The sequence below is a fragment of the Eublepharis macularius genome, chromosome 11 (genome assembly GCF_028583425.1).
Source record: "Eublepharis macularius isolate TG4126 chromosome 11, MPM_Emac_v1.0, whole genome shotgun sequence".
In the NCBI taxonomy this organism is placed as follows: Eukaryota; Metazoa; Chordata; class Lepidosauria; order Squamata; family Eublepharidae; genus Eublepharis; species Eublepharis macularius.
In genome coordinates, this window is record NC_072800.1 from 54,386,385 (window position 1) to 54,411,240 (window position 24,856).

At 40.4% G+C, this 24,856-nt stretch overlaps 1 protein-coding gene across 1 annotated transcript in view; it reads left to right on the plus strand.

The window, feature by feature from the left end:
- CRPPA (CDP-L-ribitol pyrophosphorylase A) overlaps positions 1-24,856 on the plus strand; it is an 89,265-nt gene that overhangs the window by 24,556 nt on the left and 39,853 nt on the right. The window contains exons 3-6 of the mRNA XM_054991754.1: positions 429-578; positions 5,414-5,518; positions 7,808-7,853; positions 23,912-24,009. Coding sequence (XP_054847729.1) covers positions 429-578; positions 5,414-5,518; positions 7,808-7,853; positions 23,912-24,009 — 399 coding nt within the window. The remainder of the gene's footprint in view (positions 1-428; positions 579-5,413; positions 5,519-7,807; positions 7,854-23,911; positions 24,010-24,856) is intronic.

Consider the following 24,856-nt stretch of genomic DNA (forward strand, 5'->3'; position numbering starts at 1 on the left):
ACATTTAAGAATATGCAAGCGATTGTGTGAATTGGCTCTTTATATTTATGTTTATGAATTGCTTCTCATGTAGAATATTTTTGTGCCTTGGACGGTTCTTCACAAGTATAAAAGGTTTGTGTCAGTGCTTCTCTTCTGTGGCTTTCAGTTGGAGAAGCGGTTTAGGGTTCATTTTTGCTGTTATGGTGCATCATAATATGAATATCTGATCATGCATAGGACCATGATTGAGTGATTTCACTCAAGTGCTTTTGGATTAGGGTGTGTGGTATACCCAGGGAGAAGTTCAGTGTCCATTCGGAACTGGCCAACAATATATTTAGACGTCAGAATTTTTAATTTGTTTGGACTGGTTCTTTAAGCAGAGATTAACTAAAGTGAACATGTAAATCTGTGTTTAAATACTTTTTGTTGTTGTTGTTTCCTAGGCAGCAGGAGCAATCCGTCCTCTCGTCTCCACTGTTATTGCTTCCTCTCCAGACGGATGTTTAGACCATTCACTAGATCGTGCCAAGTACAGAGCCAGTGAAATGCCTCAAGCTTTCTTATTTGATATAATCCATCAAGCATATCATCAGGTAAGAATTCTGGCATTTCCCTTTTGTGTACAGTGAGAAACAATTGGTTTGCATGTATTTTTTGAACAAAAGAAATAGCAAGTATTTTAACAGTTTTTTATTGGCACCAAATGGCAACATTTCATATGTCATTTTGTAGTACTATGTATGAGACTTACAGACAAGTAACGGTACTTCCAGATGGAAGAGTTTACTTGTATGAATGAGCACATCAAAATACACATGGTTTATTCCAGTCACCTATAGTCCAAATGGTCTAGATCAGGGCTCCGTTGGGACCGGAACGTGCCGGAACACTGTTCCGGTAGCTCAGAAAAGAAATCACGTGGGTGATGGCCCCGCCTACATGATTTCTTTCCCTCCCGGCAGCTGTGCAGTAGTGCCACTGCTGTAGCAGCCAGCCAGCGAGAGAGCGAGCAAGCAAGCACCTACCTGCCTGCCTGCCTACCTACCTGGACTACTGGTAAGTAGGGGGAAGTGGAGGGGCAGTGGTGCCTCCGGGCGAGAAAGCCTGTCGAGGCTGGTGGCGGGGCTCAGGCCTTCACTCACCGGCCTCCAGGTGAGCAAGCCTGTTGAGGCTGGCGGCGGCGCCCTCCAAAGCTGGCTGTGTGGCCAGGTGCGGGGCTCGGGCCTGCACTCGCCGGCCTCCGGGCGAGCAAGCCTGTCGAGGCCAGCGGCAATGGAGCCCTCCGAAGCTGGCCGCGTGGCCAGGTGCGGGGCTCGGGCCTGCACTCGCCGGTCTCCAGGTGAGCAAGCCTGTCGAGGCCGGCGGTGGCGCCCTCCTAAGCCGGCCACGCGGCCAGATGCGGGGCTCGGGCCTGCACTCGCTGGCCTCTGGGTGAGCAAGCCTGTCGTGGCCGGTGGCAACGGAGCCCTCCGAAGCCGGCCGCACGGCCAGGCACGGGGCTCGGGCCTGCACTCGCCGGCCTCCGGGCAAGCAAGCCTGTCGAGGCCGGCGGCAACAGAGCCCTCCGAAGTAGCAGAGTGAGTGACAGTATATCTGGAGGGGAGGGGGCCAGGGGGGTCTGCTTGCTTTGTTGATGATGCTCTTGAATTTCACTGTATTCCCCCCACCCTCCTCCCCAGGCACAGTATAGACTGTAATTTTTAGTTTGAAAATCAGTGCTTTGTTGCCCTTCTCATGCTCTGCCTGGAAAACCATAGAAAGAAAGTGTTCTTGAATTTCACTGTATTCCCCCCCCCCAGGCACTGTTTTGAGTGCCCATTCTGAGGGGCACTAAACATCCTGTCTCATACTATTCAGTTTAATTGTTAATTGTAGAGTTGCTGATTTTTTAATAAAACTCTTTGTCATATTTTCTTTGTGCTTTTGAAGCAATTTTTCTCCAGGTGGGCTGCCTTCTGACACACTTCCGGTGATGGCAGGGGGCGTGGCATATGCAAATTAGTTCTGCCAATGACACACTTCCGGTGATGTCAAGGGGCGTGGCATAGGCTAATGAGTTATGCTAATGAGTTCCTGTAGCTCTTTTTCTACGAAATGACCCCTGGTCTAGATGAATCTGCGTTGGAGGCATAGCAGCTGTGGCACAAAACTGCAGTAGCAGTAGCAAATCCTTGTAGAACATATTTCCTTTTATTTTTGGTATTTCATGTTCTGCTTTTCATTTGGTGGAAGGTCAATTTGAAGTTGTCCTAAGACACCTGTTCTAATTTTTCTGTATTTAAAGCATTTCTTCTTTGTCTGCAGCTTAAACAGTCACAAACATAAAAATGTACTACTTGGATATAAAGCTTTCAGGCAAGCAAACTGCTAAAATCAAAGCAAATGCACAACCAGTACCTTCCTTCAAAGAAAAGCAGCCTTCCAAACTCCCCAGCCCTTTTACTCTCAAAACTTTGATAAATGTATAGGCTTCACATATTTCCTTGAAGGGCAGAGAAGAGTCAATGACCATTCTCACTGGAAGTTTATACCTTCAGGGCAATGGCGATTAAGGCCCTGCTTGTAACCCTAGCTGTCCTAAATTCCTGTAAAAAGGTATGTTATGTGCTATAATGTTAAGCATTATGGCAACATTAACAGTGGTTAAAGGTAACTAAGGTTTGCAACCATTTTGGGATCCTGGTAAGAAACTTGCTTAGCTGATATTTAAGATTGTTTGGAACAGCATGAATGAAAGTATATGTAGCAAAATAGGTGCCTGTGATCTCAGTTACCTAAACCAGAAAGAAACTCTTAAGTACCACATTTTTTAGTACAGCACAACATAAGCAGAAAGCAATGAAATATTGCTCCTGAGACTGGTTCTGGCATAGGCTGTTGTGGCAGGGATGACCTATGTCAAGTGAGAGTCTGGCTTGTGCCAATCACTCAGCTTTTGAAAGGCAAAATTCAGGAGGACATCCTAAGAATTCCAAAGTTTTTTTTATGTGGCGATATTTCTGTTCAAGGAAGCTTGAAGGACTACAGATTAGAAGTTAAGCAACTTTAATCTTTGTTTGGCAAGGGGAACTCCTCAGCTCTTACATTCTAATAATCTCAGAGCTGATTTTGCATATTAGATGGTTAGAAAGAATATTTGATTTCTGCTGTAAAGATAACTGATATTTTCTAGGTTTTACATTTCTAGATTTTATATTTCTAAAGTTCAGCACATGGGTATAAAGCTGAGGGTGATATACGGACATAGTTAGGTTAAAAGAAAAGTAAAGGTGCTTGATCCTGTGCAAGCACCGAGTCATTACTGACCCATGGTAGGACATCACATCACATTTTCTTGGCAGTCTTTTTATGGGGGTGGTTTGCCATTGCCTTCCCCAGTTATCTACACTTTACCACCAGGAAACTGGGTACTCATTTTACCGACCTCGGAAGGATGGAAGGCTGAGTCAACCTTGAGCTGGCTACCTGAACCTGAGCAGAGCTTGGACTGTAGTACTGGAGCTTACCACTCTGCACCACGGGGCTCTAGTTTAGTTAGGTTAAACTCATTATTATTTTAGTTTGTACTTGAAGTTTCCTAAATTATTTTAAACTTCCCTATTTTGATGGCAGCACTTCTTACAGCTCTGCAACACATTTTTAGTTTAAATAATATTAAACTCCCCTGAGTCACAAAAATAAAAATATGTGAGAGCTGCCTTTCTTTGATTGTTATATTGCAATAAATGTTAGTTTTGACCATACACTGTCCTGGCACGAATAAGGAAGGAGCAGGCTCAAATTGTTTTGACTTCTTTATAGCTAAGGGAATTTCATCTGCTTCCAATTTTGATTTCTTCATAGCAGTTCCCATTCATACTTGTGTTATTCAAAGCATAAGCAGGAAGCTTGAATACACCATCTGCTCACCTCATTGTGTTGCAGGAAGACAGAGTCTAAACAAGTCATATACAGTTTTGATTAATAATTTCATGAAACTTAAGTTCAGTAATGTTTTAATGGATTCAAAATCTAAAACAAGATTGGTGGTCCAATTGAACTCAAGTACTTCAGAAAGCTCTGCACTTGATTAACTCTCTGGCATAGTGGGAAACTCAGGATACCGTATGAACTTCAGTGTATAAGAGGGAAGTTTTTTAAAAGAAATCTGGTCCCTCATTGGAAAGAAGGGAAAAAAAGAACTAAAAGGGGGCCATTTGCTAATGGGATAATCACTTACTTTAATAGAATACTCCTAATCTCACAGGAAGAGATCCTCCTAATCCTGTCATGATGTCTAAAAAACATGACCTGTCAACAAGGACCTGTTTTGTTAATTTTTAAAGTATCCTGTGTAAAAGTCCATATAATTTTTTTAAAAATAGCTCATTCTGAATATATCTACCATCTACCGTCATTCGGAATATATCTACCTTGGTGTTCAATGTATGAAGATGGTTATTGTTCAATCAGTATCATTTCCTACATTGCTTGAACTGTCATATATCTTTGTTCAAGTTCTGGCTGAAATTGTGCTCTAACTACTGCAGCTTCCTTATATTTCACACGCACACACACACACACACACATAGATATATTTGGGTATCTTCCTTCTCTCTAGGGTGTATACTGTTAACCAAGCTTGAAACTGAGCAAAGACATTAGGAGTTGGCAGCAGGTCTGTGTCTGCATTCTCAGTGTAGCATAGCTAATAGTGTCTTGACTTGGCAGCTTGTGGCACAAGTCTGTGGGACCAGTCTGTCTGTGGCAACCTGACCTTCACAACTCTGCTAACCTGTTTTGCACCACGACTACTAAAAAACTACTTAAAAATGCAGCTTTTTCTGTCATAAGAACAAGAGGCACTGAGATTCTGAAATTTCTATTGGAAGATTTCTTCACTTCTTCCTTATACTTCTGCCAAGCCAAGGTGTTATGTCATCACAAATAGGCGCTTTGCTATTTATTTTAGTTTGACAAACTTATTAGTTCATACTCCTGTTGTTGTTGAAAGCTCTACCCTTAAGTTTTGTGCTATTGTTAGGGGCATACAGAGGAAGAACTTTGAGATTAATTTCTATGCTTTTTTATGCTTGTTAATTAACATTACGTTTCTTCCACATACTTTACAAGTGAAGTACGAAGAGTGTGCTGGTGTACTACTGTGCCTTGTTTAATATATTAACAGCCTATAAAATCATTATTGTAGTTCTCAGTAGATTCAGTTGACATAAGACAAGTCCAGATGTTATAAAGTGCAGAATATTTTGTGTAAGGAGAAAATCTAGTCCTTTATGATTTTCTTTGGGGGCATTTCTATGTTTGTCCTTCTGGGATTGGATGTCATTTCTACTCTAGCAAATGTAACGTGTGGATTTTAAATTAAAATGTTGTATTTTATATTCAAGTATTCTTCAGACAACAATTTATTAATTAACATTTATTACAGTGTAATGACTATGACTTGGATTATGGAACAGAATGTTTGCATCTGGCTCTGAAATACAGCAAAACAAATGCTAAACTTATTGAAGGCCCTCCAGACCTATGGAAGGTAAGAGTGATATTTTGTCTGTTGTATAAGGGAAGCTTTTATCCATGCAATGATATCAGTCATCTTATAAGGGTTGGATCTTACAGATGTTACTCTAGTAGAAGAGGAAGGAGGGGCAATTCGTCAGATTTCTCTCCTCACTGCAGCCACTGACTTTTCTGGTTTTTTGTCGGCAAAGAGTTCCCTGACAATGTGGGGGCACAGGCAATGTCAAAGTGAGCTGATGCGAAGTGATGGACTTCTATCAGTGGAATAGTTGTAGAATACAACATTATAAGGTGCTGGTCAAATATGCCTAACTGTGGGTGCCATGATTTTATAGCAATTGGGTGCCATGATTTTATAGCAAATAATGGCAATTGCTTATCCAAGCCGGAATCTCTATGGTGTCACAGTATTCTCTTTTAGAGATGGGCGTGAACTGAAATACAAACCAAAATTCACGATGAACCGAGCTGGTTCATGGTTCATGAACCAGCAGTTCGTCACAACCCATTTCTGACGAACCTCCACGAACTTTAGGCTGGTTCGTTTGGTTTGTTTTTTGGCGCCTGGCGCCAATCAATCAGTTTCCTAGGCAACAGGGGATGGACTTCCTGCAGGCCTTCTGCTGGCCCAGAAATGACCTTCTGCTGACCCGGAAGTTAGGATTTGCTGACCTGGATGTGACATTTTCACGAACCAAACAAACTGGTTTGTGAACTGGGGCAGGTTCATGAAAGTTCATGGTTCGTAAAATGCGACGAACCACGAACTGCACGGTTCATTTTTTTTCCGGTTCGTGCCCATCTCTATTCTCTTTTAGCTGCTGTAAAATGGACACAGCTACTCTTTAGCAATTTAGAACTGAGAAGCAGGCTGCTCTTGGAGATGGTTGTTAGACCTGTTTGTTCTTGGAGAAAATTCATTCTTTCTGGTTTAAAGTCTCAGGCAGGTTTCAGGGGAGTGGCACAAGTGATGAAGTCTTGTACTTAATAATATCCAGAAATATTTTGAAATGTTTTGAATATGAGAAGAGTTAAGGTTTTCAATTTGTATACCTTAACTGGCACAAGCTTCACTTAAAAGTGGATATTTAGCAGTATTCCTGTACATTTCCTAAATAAAAACCACAGGAACAACTAATTTCTCAAAAAACACTGATTCTGATATTGAGGAGCAACCTAAATGAAATGGTGACAAATATATATTTTTACAATGCATGGTTATAGTACACGAAAGAGCAGTAAACACTGAAAAGTGTTATATTATGCTTGTCTTTTCACTGCTTTGGGTGTGATTCCTCAGTTATCAGGAATTCAGGATATGGAGCAGTGCAGTAGTTATTCAGGTTGTATCCTTGCTTCTTCAAATCTAACCTCCCTCCTCCAGATGGAAAAGTTTTACAAGATTCCTATTTAAATTTAGTCTCGGATCATGAGCCACATGCAAGGCACTCAAGGTCAACACATTTCCTTGGGGAATTGTGATACGGATGTTGCTATCCCTTCTTAATTTCATCATCTTTTATCCTTTCATTTTCTCTTCTTCCTGCTTGACTTCATTTTCGGAGTAATTATTTTGTCAGTTTCCCAGAGGCAATACCGTATTTGAAAATAGAGAGAATGAATCAATATCATTCTCTTTAAGGAGCTCTTGCCCTGATATTTGTATCCCAGTTGTATGGTTTTGTATTGACACTTATCCATTCCTGTCTGTAATCAACATGGAAAGGTTTTAGCTGTCGATCTCTCTAATACTTTGTTGTTCAGAGCTGACCATAAGTCAGAGGATTATGGAAGCAATTCTAAGCAGGTCTACTCAGAAGTAAGGCCTATGCTATTCAATGGGACTTACTCCCAGGGAAGTGATTGCAGCCTAGAGCTTCAGCATATTTAGTGGTTGTTAAGAGATTGTTTTATTAATTTTAGATTACGTTGATTATTTTGTACAAAAACTTTTATATGAGAATGCAACAGATAAATTTTATATTTTCCTAACAGAAGTATATTCTTATATAGCAAATGAGTATTTAAGGTAAAGTAAATATAGTGCTTGTTGCAAGTTATCAAAATGAATGATTTAGAATGAATTCTATTACATTTAAAAGCTTTAATGAAAAAATGTCTTACATTTTTAGCATTTTTTTCTTGTGATTTCTATTGCTACTAGCTATAATTAAGAAATTGACAATATTATCAGCTAGTGATATTTCAGTATGAACAACTGCCCTTGGGCACTACATTTATTTATTTATTTATTACATTTTTCTCATTCTGTTAAACGTAATTAACTTTATCTGCCCTTTAGGTGACCTACAAGCAGGATCTGTATGCAGCTGAATCTTTAATTAAGGGTATGTGTCTGTCCTTGTGCCTGTCAGTTCATATTGCCAAGCTGAAACCTTAATGTATTGAAACAGCTTACATTCTAAATTTGAACAGATAAATCATAAAGTCACACAAATCATTTTGGCTAATTCCTTTACCAATGCAGAATTGCACGAGAAAGTCCTTCAGTTATAAACGAGCGTGTGAAAAGATGTTGACTATCCTCTTGAAGACTTCAGGCATCATTTCTGAGTTGAGTCTATAAATGTTCTTTTCTCAACCTGATCTAATACAAAGGGCAACAGAGCTTCACTAAATAAATAACCAAATGGTTGACAGGGCTTTGCTATTCTCTGAATGATTACAGAAATATGTTGTTGTGGAACTTTATGCCCCATATCAAGACTGTGACAAAGAAGAGCCGGTGCATTAGATACTGTTGGCAGTACTTTCCACAGGGGGCATAGATGTGCTTTTACTTTTTGAGGCATCCCTTTTTGAGGTTAAAGCATCCTTCTAGCCACTTATTTTTCAAGCTTCACTATAAGATTCAGATAGACATCTCACTAAGTGTTGCATTCCAAGGATTTTCCAGGCACTTCTCATGGGCATATCTCAGATCACTGGAGAATAAAGGCAAGCAAATCAAAGAAAAGATACAGGTTCCATGTTCATTACTTGCCAGAGGTTAATGCTGTAGAGCTGATATATGGAAGGGGAAAGAAAAGGATGCAGCATCAGCATGGCAAGGACAGCAGGAAAGAGCATAGAACAATACCGCACTAACAAGAGGAATAAAGCATTGTGTTAGGAGACTGGCACTGTTGATTAAGAGGGCAGCCAACATGATAATGAGGTTGGAGCACTTTCCCTTCAAAGAAAGTATAAAGTGTTTGGGGATTTTGCAGTCTAGGAATAAAGAAAGACTAAAGGCAAAACTTGATTTTTATATAATTATACATAGTGTGAAAAAATTCGTTACGCCTCACCTCATTCAGGCATGTTGGAGTCTGGAGAAGAAAGTGAAATATCGGTTAATCCTGCCACTTTGTGGTTCTGTGGTTAGGTGAGTAAGGTGAAGGTTGTATGTCAGCCATTTTAAAATCTCCTCTTTGCTGCTTAGGGACAACTAAGTCAACAGTTGGTTGACTTGCTTGATAAGCAGCCTTTGCCTTTTTCCAGGTATCTCTCTGTTTTAGGAAGGCGGGGTGGGGTGGGGAATGGAGTGGAAGCAAACTCTAGGTTTCCTGGGCTTAACCCTGTCACTGGTGAAGCCTGGATAAGGGAAAATAATGAAACTTGCTTGTATGGGGAGGCAGACAGATGGAGTTGTGAAAAATGAATTCACTTTTATGAAGAACTGGGAAGAGGAAAATCCACGAGTGGATTTCCATGAAGTGGAACTGAATGCTGTCCTTGTAAAACAGTTTCTAAAGGATGCTGGATTTCATTTGTGTGTAGAAATTCTGCCACATGCCCTGTAAGCTGGGATCCTTCATTCTAAATGGGTGGGGTGGTGGTGGTTAAACTGTAATTCCTTGATAACAGCATTTTCTATTGTTGCATCTGTTAGGGAATTCTCTCCCATCATGCACTAGACAACGCCTCTGCCTTTTGATAGTGGGCTAGTAGTAGTATGTAGTATGTGTGTACATGATTTGCTAGTTTTACTGCTGTCTGACCAGCTGGCTTTTACCTTAGCCTATATTGTTTTTATTCTGACTTCTCTTTGTTAGCTGCTATTTGTTGATTTCTTACTGTTTATTTTCATAAATTTTAGTATACTGCTTAGTAGTTCATATCTGATGGGTAGATTTTTTTAAGTCATTCAGTGGTGAGGAAAATACTTTGCACCTATAGAAACCTAGGCATGAACATATCTTCTCAACAAAGCAGCATTGTGTTTGTTGTGCAGACTTGTTGCGCCCACCCAAGCTCAAACTAACAAACTATTAAAGCTGCTAAAATGCCAAGACTAAAAAAAGCTGAATAATTTGTGTAAACAAGCCAGACTAAAACCATATGATGACCTGCATTTATGATGAGTGTTTCTTGGCAACGAATGTCCAGACGCCTTAGAAACAAAAAAATATTCAGACATAACCTTAGTTTCCATATTCCATCTCTACTTTTTTTAGTATTTTGTTCACCTAATTAATCTCAACTTCTAAAACCCTTGATTTCTTACATTCCATTATAGTATTTTTAAAATACTATAAATTTGCAGTTGAGGGTCATGCAAGGACTTGTGGGGGACATCTCAGTCCCCCCCCACTGTTTCCTCTTGCCCTTCCCTGAAGCTGCCATAGCCTCTCCCTTTTTCATGTTTTCTTCTCCCCCATACCTGCAAATCAATCTTTATTTCCCCCTACCCCATCTTCAGCTTTCCCTCTTTTCCTCTGGCAGCATCTGCTTGGACTATGACCCATTTGCACGGTGCCAGCTGCTGGTCTGGGCCCAGTTGTACACTGGGTAACCTGCAAGGACTTGCAGGGGATACCTTAATTCCCCCTGTATCTCTCCCCCATACACACACTGTTTTCTCTTTCGCTGCTTCTGCTTCATCTTCTCACCAACACACCAACCTATCTTTTATCAGCCCTCTATCTTTGGCTATATTTATTACTTATTTGTTTCATTTATACCCCACCTTTCTCTACAATGGGGATCCAAAAGAGCTTATATCATTCCCTTTTCTTCATGTTGCTCTCACAACAGCCAACTGAGGTAGATTAAGGTGAGAAGGTCACCCAGTGACTCTTCCTTGGCTAGATCAACCTTGCCCAAGCCTCCAGTATCGACATGATCAGAGGTGTTGACAAAGTAAGGAAAGGGTAAGGCGGAAAGGCCCTGAGGTGGCATTGAGGCCTCCCCATCCAAGGCATCATACATGAGGGAAGGGCAAATGGGGGGCTTTGCTCCTCACAGTGCAACACCCCCCTTGTATTTTTTCATTTTTTCGTTTTTTTCATTTTTTCGTTTTTTTCTATTTTTTCCTCACAGTGCAACAGGCAAAGATCAGGATTTTTTTCTGAGACGTCAGTTACCCCTTGACTAGATAAAAATCACCCACACCGCCAGTATCAATGCGGTCAGAGATGTAGACAAGGCAGGGGAAAGGCACAGAGGAAGGACTCCCAGGTGGCCTTGGACATAGGGAAAGGGCAGATGGGGGCTGTGCACCCTTCAGGGCAATAGGGAAAAGGTCAGGAGTTTTTTCTAAGGCTTATTTTTTTCATTGACTAGATGAAATCTGGTCCACACCACTAGTATCGACGTGATCAGAGGCGTCGACAAGGGAAGAGAAGGGCATGGAGGAATGGCCCCAAGGTGGTACAGAGGCCTCCCTGTCCAAGGCTTCAGACATAGGGGAGGGGCAGATGGGGGCTACACGACTTACAGTGCAACGGGGAAAAGTCAGGAGTTTTTTCCGAGGCTTCGTTTTCCCCATTGACTAGATGAAATCTCACCCATGCTGCCAGTGTTGACGCAATCTGAGATGTGGACTAGGCAAGGAAAGGTTGAGGAGGAATGGCCACGAGGCGGCATTGAGACTTCCCTGCCCAGGGCATTTGAACATAGAGGGCAGTTGGGAGCCACTCACCTTGAGCAAAATGGGCAGAAAGATCAGGAGTTTCTGAGGCTGTGGTTACTTGCTTGAATAGAGCAATCTTGCCTACACAGCCTGTATCGTCAAATCAGACTCGTTGGCAACATTAACAAAGGATGATAGGGAGCGTTCTGCAGCGGCACTGAGGTCTCAGAGCCGAGTAGGTTTTCCCCTTCTCTATCAGCTGGTTAACCACACGGGCAGTGGCCTAGAGCCCTCTTTTGGCTTAACCATTCTCTGACTTCCCGGCTAGCAGACAATGATGGGGTGGAGAATATGGTGGGTGTGCCAATTTTTCCCATTTTCTACGGACCGTCCTCTTTTGTTAGGATGACGCAGTCATTTTAAAATCTCGCCTGGATCTTCCCTCTATAATTGGGGTTGAACCTGAACCCACTTCAACCTACAGCTTTAGGGGAAAATGTTTTTTTTTTTTAATTGAGGAGAGCTTTTAAAGGAGGGAGATCAAACGGTGGGCAAACATATGAAGACAGCTAAGCATCTTCATGTATGTAAGTCCAGCCTTACGTACCTATACCTCAGTCTCTCCAAAAAGACAACTTATCAACCATAAGCCTTTTTTAAACACCTTGCTGTCAAATAAATACAAATAAACCTCTAAGAGGGCTAGATCAGAGATGGTTTTCTCCAAACCTACCTCATTCCACAAGATTTCTCAGTTTTACACAGAGAGGCAAAACCTGACATTGAGGACAGGCTATCACTTAACTCCTCAGGTATATTAACATCCAATGAAAGTGAAAACTGCATGGTCTGGAGGAACCTTATTTTATCCTGTAGAGACTGAGAAAAAAGCCAGTGGCTACTATTGTGTCCATTGTGGATGTTGTTGGGGTTTTCTCTTTTTTAAGGGCCAGTCAAAGGCTGCTTTTCTTCCCTGAACACTTTGAAGAGGCTCTACATTCACAATGGTCTGTACCAGATTACAGTTTACCCTGTAGTTACGCTAAGAGACTCTTTACCTTACTTAGTGAGATCACAAGGGATAAAAAGGTCCTCTAGATGGACATGGTTTTGGTGACCCTTACTGGGACATGGTACTGTCAGAATGGCATGTACGTATAAAGGCTAAAAGAGCTTCACAATTCAATGTAGAGGCTCATCAGGGCAGCCAGAGCCAAAACAGCCAATGTGGTTATAAGGAATTTTTTCCTCTGGCTAAAGCCAACTAAGACACATCCTCTGGCTAAAGCCAACTAAGACACATTAGCGGAGTCTACCCTCTCCACTCATCATCATCATGATCATCATCATTTGAATTATCCGAAACAAAATCAACAATAAGCAGCGGTCACATGTTATTATTTATTGGCCTTGCTAAGCTGATACAAGTTTCCACCAGAGACCTAAGTATCAACCAGATATTGCTGTAATATGTATGTTTTTCCAAGTAGCTCTGTCTTTTGCAGTTCTGTAGGTGTTATGTCAGAAAGCTGCAGTTTTTCAAGAAGGTTCCAAGTGCCCCAATGACAATGGGGACTACTGTTGCATTCTATTGCATGGTTTCTATTGCCAGATCTCTATATTTAATCATTTTTTCTTGTTCTTTTTCTTCAACTCTGGCATCCCCAGGAATTGCAATGTCAATTATCCAGACTCTTCGATTTTCCACGACTGTTACGTCTGGTGCATTATGTTTAAGGTGCTGATCAGTTTGAGTTCTGAAATCCCACAAGATCTTGACTTGTTCATTTTCTAGCACCTTTTCCACCTGATGTTCCCATGAATTCTTTGATACAGGCAAGTTATACTTTTTACACAATGACCAATGAATCAGCTTTGCAACTGTCATGTCTAGCTTTGTAGTCCATCCGTGCAATTTTGCTGCATTCAGAGATAAGGTGGGACACAGTTTCATCTTCTTCCTGGCAAAGTCGACATTTTGGATTTTCATTGATTTTCTGAATTTTGGCTTTCATAACATTTGTTTGCAGTGCTTATTCTTGTGCTGCAAAGATCAGACCTTCAGTTTCTTTCTTGATTGTACCCATCTTCAACCATGCCCAAGTTAGGCTGTTGTCACTTTTCCCTTCAATATTTTTTAGATGTTGCCCATGTAAGGGTTTGTTTTTCCAGCCATTTACTCTATTCTCATACGATTTCTTCTTGTATTCAGCCTTTGTTTCGGTTGTTTTTAATATGTTCTCTGTTTACACAGCCTGAAGTAATATTTCTGTACTTCTACTGATATAATCATTCAGGCCTCCCTTTTCTTCTCCCACTACCTGATGTACTTGTAACAGTCCTCTTCTACCAATTTTTCGTGGTAAATATAGCCTGTCAACATCACTTTTTGGGTGTAAAGAGTTACACATGTTCATTAGTTTTCACATTTTTCGATCCAATTTTTCTAAATCGCTTTGTGTACCATCTATTATTCCAGGTGGATATCTGATCACTGGAATTGCCCATGTATTTATGGCCTTGAATGTATTTCCACTATGTAATTTTTACTTCAGAATTTTTCGTATTCTCTTGATATATTCTTTCTGAGTCAGTTCTTTTACTTTCACATGCAGGATGTTATCTAATTCTAATATTCCAAGATATTTATAATTTTCATTGTTTGATAATGATTTCATACTGTTGACATTTTCAAGTTCTGTTCCGTCAATATTTTTTACTTTTCCCCACTGCATGGAGAGTACTGCACATTTGTCTAAGCCAAATTTCATTTGAATATCATCACTGTACATTTTCACTGTATTAAGCAATGATGCAAATTCAGTGGGACTTTTTGCATGCAATTTCAAATCATCCATGTACAGGAGATGGTTTATTTCCCCAGCCTGATCAGAAATATAATAACCCATTTTTGTTTTCTCTAGGAACATTGTCAAGGGGATTAATGAGATGTTGAATAATAAAGGTGACGAGGAGTCCTCTTGAAATATACCTCTTTTGATCCAAACTTCCCCAATTTCTTCACCATAGGCCATTAACATGGTTTTCCATTTTCACGTATTTTCCTTAAGGAACAGCTTGATGTTTTCACTAATTCCAACATTTTCCAGGCAGGTACTAATCCAACTGTGTGGCAGTGAATCAAACGCATTTTTGTAGTCAATCCATGCTATATTCAAATTTGTCTTTCTTCTTGAATTTTTCAGTACCATTTTGTCTATTAGGAGTTGATCTTTAGTGCTTCTTGACTTTTAAAAATTGCCTTTCTGTTCAATAGGGTACATATTGTTTCCCATTAAATAATCATATACTGATGTTGCTAATATCCTTGTGAAAAGTTTAAATGTTGTTGGAAAGGATGTGATTGGGCGGTAATTGCCAGGCTCATTGCCTTTTCCTTCATCCTTCACAATCAGAAATGTGCGGCCTTTTGTGAGCCATTCTTCACTTGTAGAATTTTGAAGCATTTCTTTGAATTGCACTGCCATACGTTGATGAAAACTTGTTAGATGCTTTAGCCCAAACCCATGCCATTCCTCTGGCCCAGGTGCACTCCAGTTCTTCACATTCTTCGCTTGTTTGGCAACCATTTCAATTGCTATTACCACATTATTCATCCATTTCCCTTTAAATTCTTTACTAATGTCTTTAATCCATGGGGCATTTCTGTTATGCTCTACTGGGCTTTCCCAAATTTCTTGCTAAAATTTCAGGGCATCTTTACATGGGATGATATTCTTCTGCACTGCATTTTCTCCCATTGACTTACAGAATAATTGCTGAGTGCTTTAAAATTGCAAATTTTCTTTATACTGCTTTATTCGCCCATCATATCTTCTATTTTCTTTGCTGTTGCTGTTACCCGTTGTTTTAATTCTTCCATGGTTTCAGCAATTGTTTTTCTTTCCAAATCATACCTTCAGTATAGTCCATCTTTTATCCTCTCATTTTTCAATATTTCATCTTTCAGGTATTTCAGGTTACTGATATCTCCATGTAGTTTATATCTTCTTTTCCAGTCAAATTTTCCATTTTGGTATGCCAGGCCTTTTCTTTTTTGGCAGTTTGTAGCCAAGCTCTGCTGTTATTATAGCAGCTTTACTATACGAGTTGATTTGTTTCTTTTAATGTGTTGGTTGGAATGGTATCGATGATGTCATTGGCTACATTCAGTAAAGTTTTCACTTGTTTTCTTTGTATTTGGTAGTCTTTGTCATTCACTGCCTTGGCTGACATGACTCACATTTTTTTTCAGAACTCTTTGCTGTTCATTCAAATCATTATTATCAGGCTGATCCACAGCTTGTATTTCAGGAAGAGCATGTTCTTCCACTTTGGTCTATTCAGCCGTGATATTTTTCCTTCTTTGGTCATTATTTTTTGTTTTTACTTTTTTTGCCAGTTTCTCCAATTTCTTGCAATTCCAGTTCTGTGAAAACTTTATTCCAAATAATGAACCATCTTTGATCCATTATTCTTTGCTCTGTTATATCACATTGTGGGAGATTTTCTTTCCAAATTTGCATCGTTCTTTCCTGGAAACCATGGGCAGATGGATTTGCCTTATAATAACATTTCACTATTTCTTGATTTTCGGTGGTTGTCCAAGTTTTGTGCTTACTTTGTTCCAGTAGCACTTCAGCAGTCTGTCCTGGTTCAGCAGTCTGTCTTGGAACAATGAACAGCAGCAGTGCAAGCAGTCCCCTGGCAGCAGCCTTGTAGGCTGGAGCAGGCAAGGGGCGGGGCCGGGCAGATGGAAAAGCCCAGTCCTTGATGGAAGAAGCTCCCTTGGCAGCAGCAACAGCAGTGCAGGCAGATCTCTGGCAGCAGCCTTTGTAGGCTGAAGCAGGCAACAGGCGGGAATTGCTTCCTTCCAACTCTAGGTTTGATAGCTTTGATCTGAAGGATGCATATTTTCACATTTCAATCCATCCTTCTCATAGAAAATTTTTGGAGTTTACATTTGAAGGGAATATTTACCAATACCAAGTTCTACTATTTGAGTTGGCTACGGTCTCTAGAGTCTTTATGAAATACATAGCAATGGTAGTTGGCAACCTGAGAACCCAGGGAATGTGTCATATACCCTTCTTTGGATGATAGGTTTATATTGGCCCATTCCGTAGACCTGCTGTAGGAGCAGATAAAATTGATAATAGAAATATGTCATAACTTGAGACTTGTAATAAATTTCAAAAAATCCAATTTGAACTCTTCTACAAGGGTGCAATTTATAGGAGCGGTCCTTAACACCTCTTTAAATAAGGCCTTTCTGCCATCGGAGGGAGCACTGAGGATACAATCCCTAGTCAGATCCTTTACAACATGTAGATACCAGTCAGCACTAAAAATTCACAGGTCAATTCTATGGAGTGTTACTCCAGTCTAAGCCCATTGAAGACAATGGTCTTAGACTGGAGTAACACTCCTTAGGATTGCACTCTCAGATTCTCCTGGGTCTCATGGCAGCAGCAATACAACAGCAGTAATACATTTAGCCAGACTACAAATGAGGAGACTACAACTCTGGATCCTTCCAATACAGTGCCAGTACACTGTGCAGGGGTACACTCTTAGGATAGGAAATACAGTATGCCAGGAACTATAGTAAAATCTTTACTATGGTGGTCAGTAGGTTCACACTTGCTAGAGGGAGTTCATTTGGGGCACCTAAGATTGAGGTCACTCACCACAGATGCTTCAACCGTCAATTGGAGTGCTCACTGTGTACACCTTTCTACTCACGGCACATGGCTGGAAAGTGAACAGAGGTTCATCTACGGTCTTCCTGTGCAGTCCCATATGGGACAAATAAAGACCGTCTTATACCAGAAACCCACCGACCAATACTCATATCTTCATACCTCCAGCTACCACCCAAAACATACCGCTTGGTTGATTGTCTATAGCCAAGCCTTATGTTACAGTCGTATCTGTTCCAATACTCTTGATTAGGACTCTCACTTAAGAGATTTACAACAAGCTACAGTACCCACCAAATGAGGTGAGGAAACAAATCGACAGGGCCAGACTAGTACCCAGAAACAGCCTGCTCCAGGACAAACCAAAAAGAATCAACAACAGAACACCACTGGTTGTCACCTATAGTTCCCAGCTCAAACCTATCCAACGTATTATCAGTGATCTACAGCCCATCCTGGAAAAATGATGCCTCTTTCTCACAAGTCCTGGGTGGAAGACCTCTCCTTGCTTACAGACAGCCCCCTCCAACCTTAAATGACTTCTCACTAACAACCATGAGCCGGCGAACAGAGTCACCAACACTGGGACCAGACCCTGCAACAGACTCAGATGCCAACTCTGCCCACATATCTAACCAGAAAATACAATTACAGGTCCCAATGGTGTCAACTACACAATCTCTGGCTCTTACAGCTACTCATCCTCCAATGTGATATATGCCCTTATGTGCCAACAGTGCCCCTCTGCTCTGTACATAGGACAAACCAGCCAACCTCTGTGCAAAAGAATAAATGGACATAAATCTAACATCAAAAATGGCAATATCCAGAAACTGGTAGGAGAACACTTCAATCTACCAGGACACTCCATGAAGGACTGAGTGCCAGCAGGTGTCCTCCTCCTTCCATCTAAGACCACCACTTCTTCTGGGGCTGCCCTCGGCCATCTGCTATGCCCGTATACGGACTCCCAATATTTGTCTAAATAGCCTGCTCTTGGACTATTTTAATGATTTTTAAAAAAATTATTGTTGATTTTATGTTTTTGTGATTTTAATGTATTTTTAAATGTTGTTAGCCGCCCTGAGCCCATTTGTGGGGAGGGCGGGGTATAAATCGAATTAAATAAATAAATAAATAAATAAAGGTTACCGTAGTTCAGCAGAAACATTTCAAAAGCAGAATCCAATGAGAGGCTGCTGAATTGGAATTCATATATAAATTTGACTCAATTAGACTTGGATTGAATAGAGATTCTGGATGGTTATCTCATTATCGGAAGTAACTGCCTTTCAGGCATTCCATTCAGATTCAGCAGTGGAGGGGAGGGGGTCACACCCAGCCTGGATTGTGCACTCCACCTCTTTCATGACTTTTGCAACTGATTTGCATCTACTCCTCCCTCCCCTCACTACCTATATATCTCTGGCCAGTTTCTTCATACCCTCCATGCATCTGACAAAGAGAACTGTGGTTCTCTAATGTTTATGCTACAATAAAGAAGGATACTAAATATTCAGTAGCCCAAACTGGTTTATCCTGTTTGTAAACCTAAACCCAAACAAATTCATGTACCTTTTCCAGATCCATTTAAAATGACCTAAAAAAGATGACAAAGAAAATTTTGAAGTTTAAATTTTTTAAAATAAACGGTTTTACTTGGTTTAATGGGATGACTAGCTTACCAATAATTTGAAATTTTATCAAATTTTACTTTATTTTGTAAATACTATTTTCATGTAGTTAATTAGTAATGATGGTGGACTGTTGCTGAAAACTTTGTAGAAATGTTGTTTTATTTGTTTTATTCTGATATAACTAGTGTTTTTATATATGCTATGTATGAATGGGAAGGGAAGGCTGCATGGTATATAACCTCATCTTGACAGATTTTGGAAGCTAAGCAGTGTTGGTACTTGGATGAGGGACCACCAAGGAAGAATCTGCAGAGGAACGCAATGGCAAACTACCTCTGCTTCTCACTTGTTTGGAAAGCCTATGTTAGAGTTGCTGTAAATCGGTTGCTACTTGCCAGCACATATGTGTGAATGTTACTTGTTTAAGCCTTTGTATCATTGCTTTTTAAGAATAGTTACTATTTTTCTTCAACTTTTCCTTGCTTGTAGAGAGACCTTTCTGGCTTGTTTAAAATTTCTATAGTATCTAATTTTCCCTTGCAACAAAAATCTATAAATTGTTATAAGCCATAATAATGAGCAGTTGTTTTAGAGATGGCATGCACTTGATTATTAATCCTTGGTTTATCTCTAATGGATTTCTGTTCATTTTTTGGTACATTATTGTATTCATAGCTATTTTTGCAATAGTGTGATTTTTTTTGTATTGTAAACTCTTGTTTATTTAGGGATTGAATGTGATTACTACAATTACAGTTTTAAAAATTGCTTTAAATAGTTTAAAAGTAATGTGTATATCATCTGATTTTAATTACAACAGCAGAGTTTGGTAATCTATATTAAAATGTAATCCAACCTATGCAAATACAGTTAATGAGTTCCAAATGTTCCAGGAAAGCTCAAACAAAGTTTTCTGCTGTCAGCAACATAAGCTGACACATTCCACTCTGTTAAATTGTATACTGATGTAGGTAAGAAAAAACATAACGATGCAATGCATTGTAGTTGCAATATGTAAACTCTTTGAATCTCCTATCTTCAAAAAATTATTTCTTAGAAATATGGATTCTTTTAGCTTTTGTAAGTCTGTCGCTTACAACGAATGCTGGAAAAAACTAGAAAGCCAGTTTTTTTAAAAAGCAGTTTTAATGCTCTTTAAGCAAGACAGGTAAGAACTTGCTTGATGTGCAGACAATGTGGCGCATGTCTGTCTTTTTTAATATTATTAGTCTACAAATAGGGAAACCTCATCCTGCTGTTAGAATGACTCATTTAGAAAGGCGCAGTTAGGACCCAGGTAGTACAAAAACATCCTAAACAAATTCTCTTTAAGGACTTCTGCCCTTAGGGCAAGTATATCTTTGAACCTCTAGTTGGAACATGAAAACATTCTGCCTGCCTTTCAGGTATATCTGAAATATACACCCCCAAATAGGTAGAAAAATCTATTTTGTTTCTGAAATCTTGCTCTGATTTGTACACTTGGTTAACTGCTGAAATTCTTAGGGTGCAAAGAGCTCAGATTCAAGTTTGGAAGTAGAAATAAATGTTTTAGGCTCACTTTTTGAAATTAGCTGCTAATTGGTGTATTCAATGGGACTGGCCCTAAGCAATAAACCACTTAGAGTGCCCTGCTTTGACTTGCCAGCTCTAAAGCAATTGCTTAGTATTGTGCAGCCAAGTGGTTCCCAGTCTGAACAAACCGTAGGCTTTTCTGTGTTATCCTTAGTTGCACTGCATTGATAGAAGAGCACCCCCAGCCGTGCAGACAACTGCTTTTCTGATCCGCCTCTGTGGTATGGAAAAGCTGGAATGGAGTGCAGCTGTTCAATGCATAATTTAAGTGCCTAGCAATGCAGTCCTGTGGAGGAGTTACACCATTCTGAACCCACTATCTTCAGTGGCCTTAGAAGGGTATAATTCTGCTGAGGATTGCACTGAAAAATGCTAAATAAAACCGAGGCTCCTTCATCAGTATTTCTTCACTAAGGCAGCAATAATAGACAACCATATGATGGGGTAAAGGAGATAAACGTGTTTAGCCAAAGGAGTTTTGAACACTTTTAGTATGCTCCCATGTTTGGAATGGACAAATCTCATTTAATTTGGAAACCGGATGTCTGGTCAAGGGAGTGACAGGCTTTAAAAACCGTAGAGGACACCACTGTTGCATGTACACTTGTTCATACATTCTGTATGACTTTTAAAAGATTATACCATCATTACTAGAGCTATTTTGAAAAGTTAGACATCTGTACATTTGAATGAAGATACTTACATGAGCAGATGGTTATACAGTTACAAGACTAAGAGCCGAAACAAACATGACGAAATACCTAGATTCAACTCATGTTCTCTTACCTCAAGGTTTGTTGGGAAGTGTAGGTGTCCTTGCAGCTTAAAGTTTAGCATTTACAGAGCAGCAGGGAGAGAAGTGCAGGTGTCCTTGCAGCTTAAAGTTTAGCATTTACAGAGCAGCAGAGAGGGAAGTGCGGGTGTCCTTGCAGCTTAAAGTCTCCCGGTGCAGCCAGGTGTCGCTCTGCAGGGCCAGGCCGCGTGAGGGGAAGGGAAAATGCCGTGATGCACCTTGAGAGTGGGAGGAAAGGCGCCCCACGCCTGCACTTCCCTCCCTGCTGCCCTGTAAATGCTAAACTTTAAGCTGCAAGGACGCCTGCACTGTAAATGCTAAACTTTAAGCTGCAAGGACGCCTACACTTCCCGACAAACCTTTAGGTAAGAGAACACGAGTTGAATCTAGGTATTTCGTCATGTCTGTTTTGAGTCTAAGTGAAAGACAGAACAGCTTTCTATGGATCTGTTTGCATGCAACACTAAACCACAGTTTTGACATTACTGGAGGGAGCCTTTCGGCTCAAACTCTCCCTCTTTCCCCTCTGCCACATGTATGTTCCTGTTTCTCTCCCCCCCCTTCTCATTTTCTGGTTGTGGCAAACTATGGCTTGTTCATTGAATCTCAAACAGGAAAGCGATCCTTTGCAAAAATCACAAATGGAAAAGTAAGTTTCTCTCACCATGATAGTGTGACAGGCAATTCTGAAATCAAGGTGTTAAGAGTCCAAGGAAGGAGAGAAAGTTACCTTTGGAGGGAACAGGGAAGTAGTATTCCCTTCTTTCTTGGACTCCTGCCGTTCTTCAATGGGAGTCCTTGGTGGAATGGCTGTTTCAGTGATTGTGTTGTGCACTGGTTCTAGAACCTAGACTTCCTCTGTCTGGTAAGAGAAGTCATGCTCTTGACAGTTGCTAAGTGGATGAAGTAATTCAAATGAAAAGCATTGTGTTCAAGGTATCAAATGTTGCATTTATCAGGTGCCGATCATGCTTGTATAAACAAGCCCTGAGAATGTCTGTATCTTTCCCTTTTGTTGTGGAAAAGTATAGTGCTCTACCTTTGCAGACTCAGAATACATTGAGCATGGAACCCATGCAAGCAGGAAGAGGGCCAGGACCTATAGACCTCGAAAGCTAGGGACAGGAAACACATGCCCTGACTAAGAGGTATATAACAGTGAGGACCAAGTTGCAGGTTAGAATCCTGTCCACCACTGAGTAAACTCCCTACCATCCTGCTGCTGTTTTCAGCATGCATCGATAGAAATGCAGGAGGCATGATACCTTTGCTCCCTATGCATGAGGTGCTTCCAGAAGACTATACTAAAAAAGGAAGAGGGGGGAAAGGCAGCTCCATAGGAGCTTGCAACCTAGCAGCAGGGCGCCACAACTCACTTGGAGAGTCATGACCCGAGGGCTGAAGACTCTAGGGGGTTGAGTATTTTCTGGTGGTTGAAACTGGTTTCAGCATCTATTTTATAGTTTATCACAATACATAATGGTGCTGCTAAGTCTTTCATGCATATTAATTTTGCTTGTTTTTTTTTTTTTACTAACACCTAAAAGTAATCAACAATAACAACTTTGTACAATGGCATATCCTATTTAGGAATAGTACTTGAAGTAGAAGCACATACTGTGAATTCTCTAGTTTATGGCTAGGTTGCCCTCAGTATGGCATCATAAAATATTAACCAGCAAGTTAAAAGATATATTTTTTAAAATCACTCAGGCATCACTCACTGAATATGAATATCAAAATTAAGGTCACTCTACAACAGATAGCTGAAGTTTTGTATATCAGATGCCTGCTACACAAGACTGACAATGATAAAATTTTATATTGCTCAGTTAAAAGAAGGGTGTGCACTGTACCCTGAATAGTTAAAGTAGTAGTAGCTAGTGTGGTATAGTAGTTAGCGTGTTGGACTAGGTCCTGAGAGATCCAGGTTGGAATCCCCACTTGCTGGAAGCTCGCTGGATGACTTTGGGCCAGTCATATTCTGTCAGCTTAACTTATCTTCCCAGGTTGTGAGGATAAAATAGAGGGGATGAGGGAAGCAGCTTCTGGTCTCCGTTGGGTAGAAAGATTGGGTAGAAATGAAGTCAATAAATAATTTAAACAGAAACTGCTGAAATTGGTACATTCATAGCCCAAAACACTGCAACAACTAGAAAATGCAAAATTTTAAATTATTTCATAGGGAACACAGAACATATTTATCTCTCTAAACAAGACCAGCACTTGAGCACAAAGCAGTCTAAACCCATACATGGGATGGAAAGTTGGGCAGTGGCTGTATCCCCTTCATTCACTTAAATCAGCCTTAGATTCAGAGAGGGATAGCATTGGAGTAGCAATCAGGAAGCTGTCTAAAAATTATGTGTAAGGAACTCCCTGCTTTATTTTCTTGAACAATCCTTGAACAGGGTAAGAGAGAATTTCCAGGAGCCATCAAGGATGTATCTGTGCTTACAAAATGCAAGTTTGCTAGTATATTTTAAAACTGCTAGTCAGTCATAAGAATGTATTTTTCCATAGTAGGGTTGGACAACTGTCCCATCCCTTTAAGAGAGGCTTAATGTGTATAAATTAGCAGTTGAAGCTTTTCGTGGTATGTCAAATAATATCACCTGGTAAACAACATCCTATGAAACATCTATTTAAGAGACTAGATTTTTTTCTCCATGCCAGTTTGGCAACCCTATTCCATATATTGATATGACTCTATGTAGAACACAGAAGCTAAAGCAGGTTTCAGACAAGAGCGGTAATGTAACTGTACACAAAAGGACACTGTGGACTTGCTGGTAATGAGCATCTTTGTTCTTCTCTCCTGATTGTAATTCTCTTTATTTAGAGATTATATCACAACAAGTTTGTGTTATCACTGATATGAATGAAAATGCTGTGCAGACAGGATTTCTTCTTCATGAAACGTTGAAGAGTCATGTGAAAGTAAGTACTAGTTTCTGATTTTCAACAGCATGTCAAAATAAGGGCAATTCCAGTTTGAAAGGCTGGCAAAGTTTTTGTGCCACTGAACATAGCCTTTGTCAAGAGCTTCAAGTGAAATCGTCATAGCTTGGCATCCTGAATTAGTTGGTTTTCCTTTCTTATCCAGAAAATTTGCTGCTAGTCAGTAACTATGCTCTGCATAGTAGAACAACACGTCTCCTGTGTCTCATCAGGGGCAATTGGTTCAGGTTAGGATTTTGTAAAAATGTTCTAGGGCAGCTTTGAGGGCTTATAGCTGGATATAGAAAAAAATTACAGCATGTACTTGATCTGTGTTGCAGTCTTATTTTTCTTTTTCCTCTCGAAACATTTATCTTGTTACACAAAGGAAATAACATCAAAAATGGGTCACCACTAGAGGCGGGCATGAACCAAAATACAAACTGAAGTTCGTCACCAACTGGACGGTTCGTGGTTCGCGAACCAGCGATTCATCAGAGCCCATTTCTGACAAATCACAGCGAACTTTAGGCCAGTTTGTTGTTTCATTTTTTGGTTCGTCACTGCAGACAGCCTGGCACCGATCAATCGATTCCCTAGACAACAGGGGGAGGGGGTGAAACCCTCTGCAGCCCTGGGAACACCAGTTTCAGCCCTCCAAAGCTTGATAGGCAGCTGTAGCTGCCAACCATTACTCCTAGACTAGAGGTGTTATCCCATGATGCACCTTCTCTTCGTGCATTCTCAAACCTTCCTCTGCAGCTTTTCTGAGAGGGAGACTTGTTTACTGAATTGAACATTTCAGAGGGAAAAAGCCCTCTGTGTTTCCTGGGAGACTGTGTGTTTG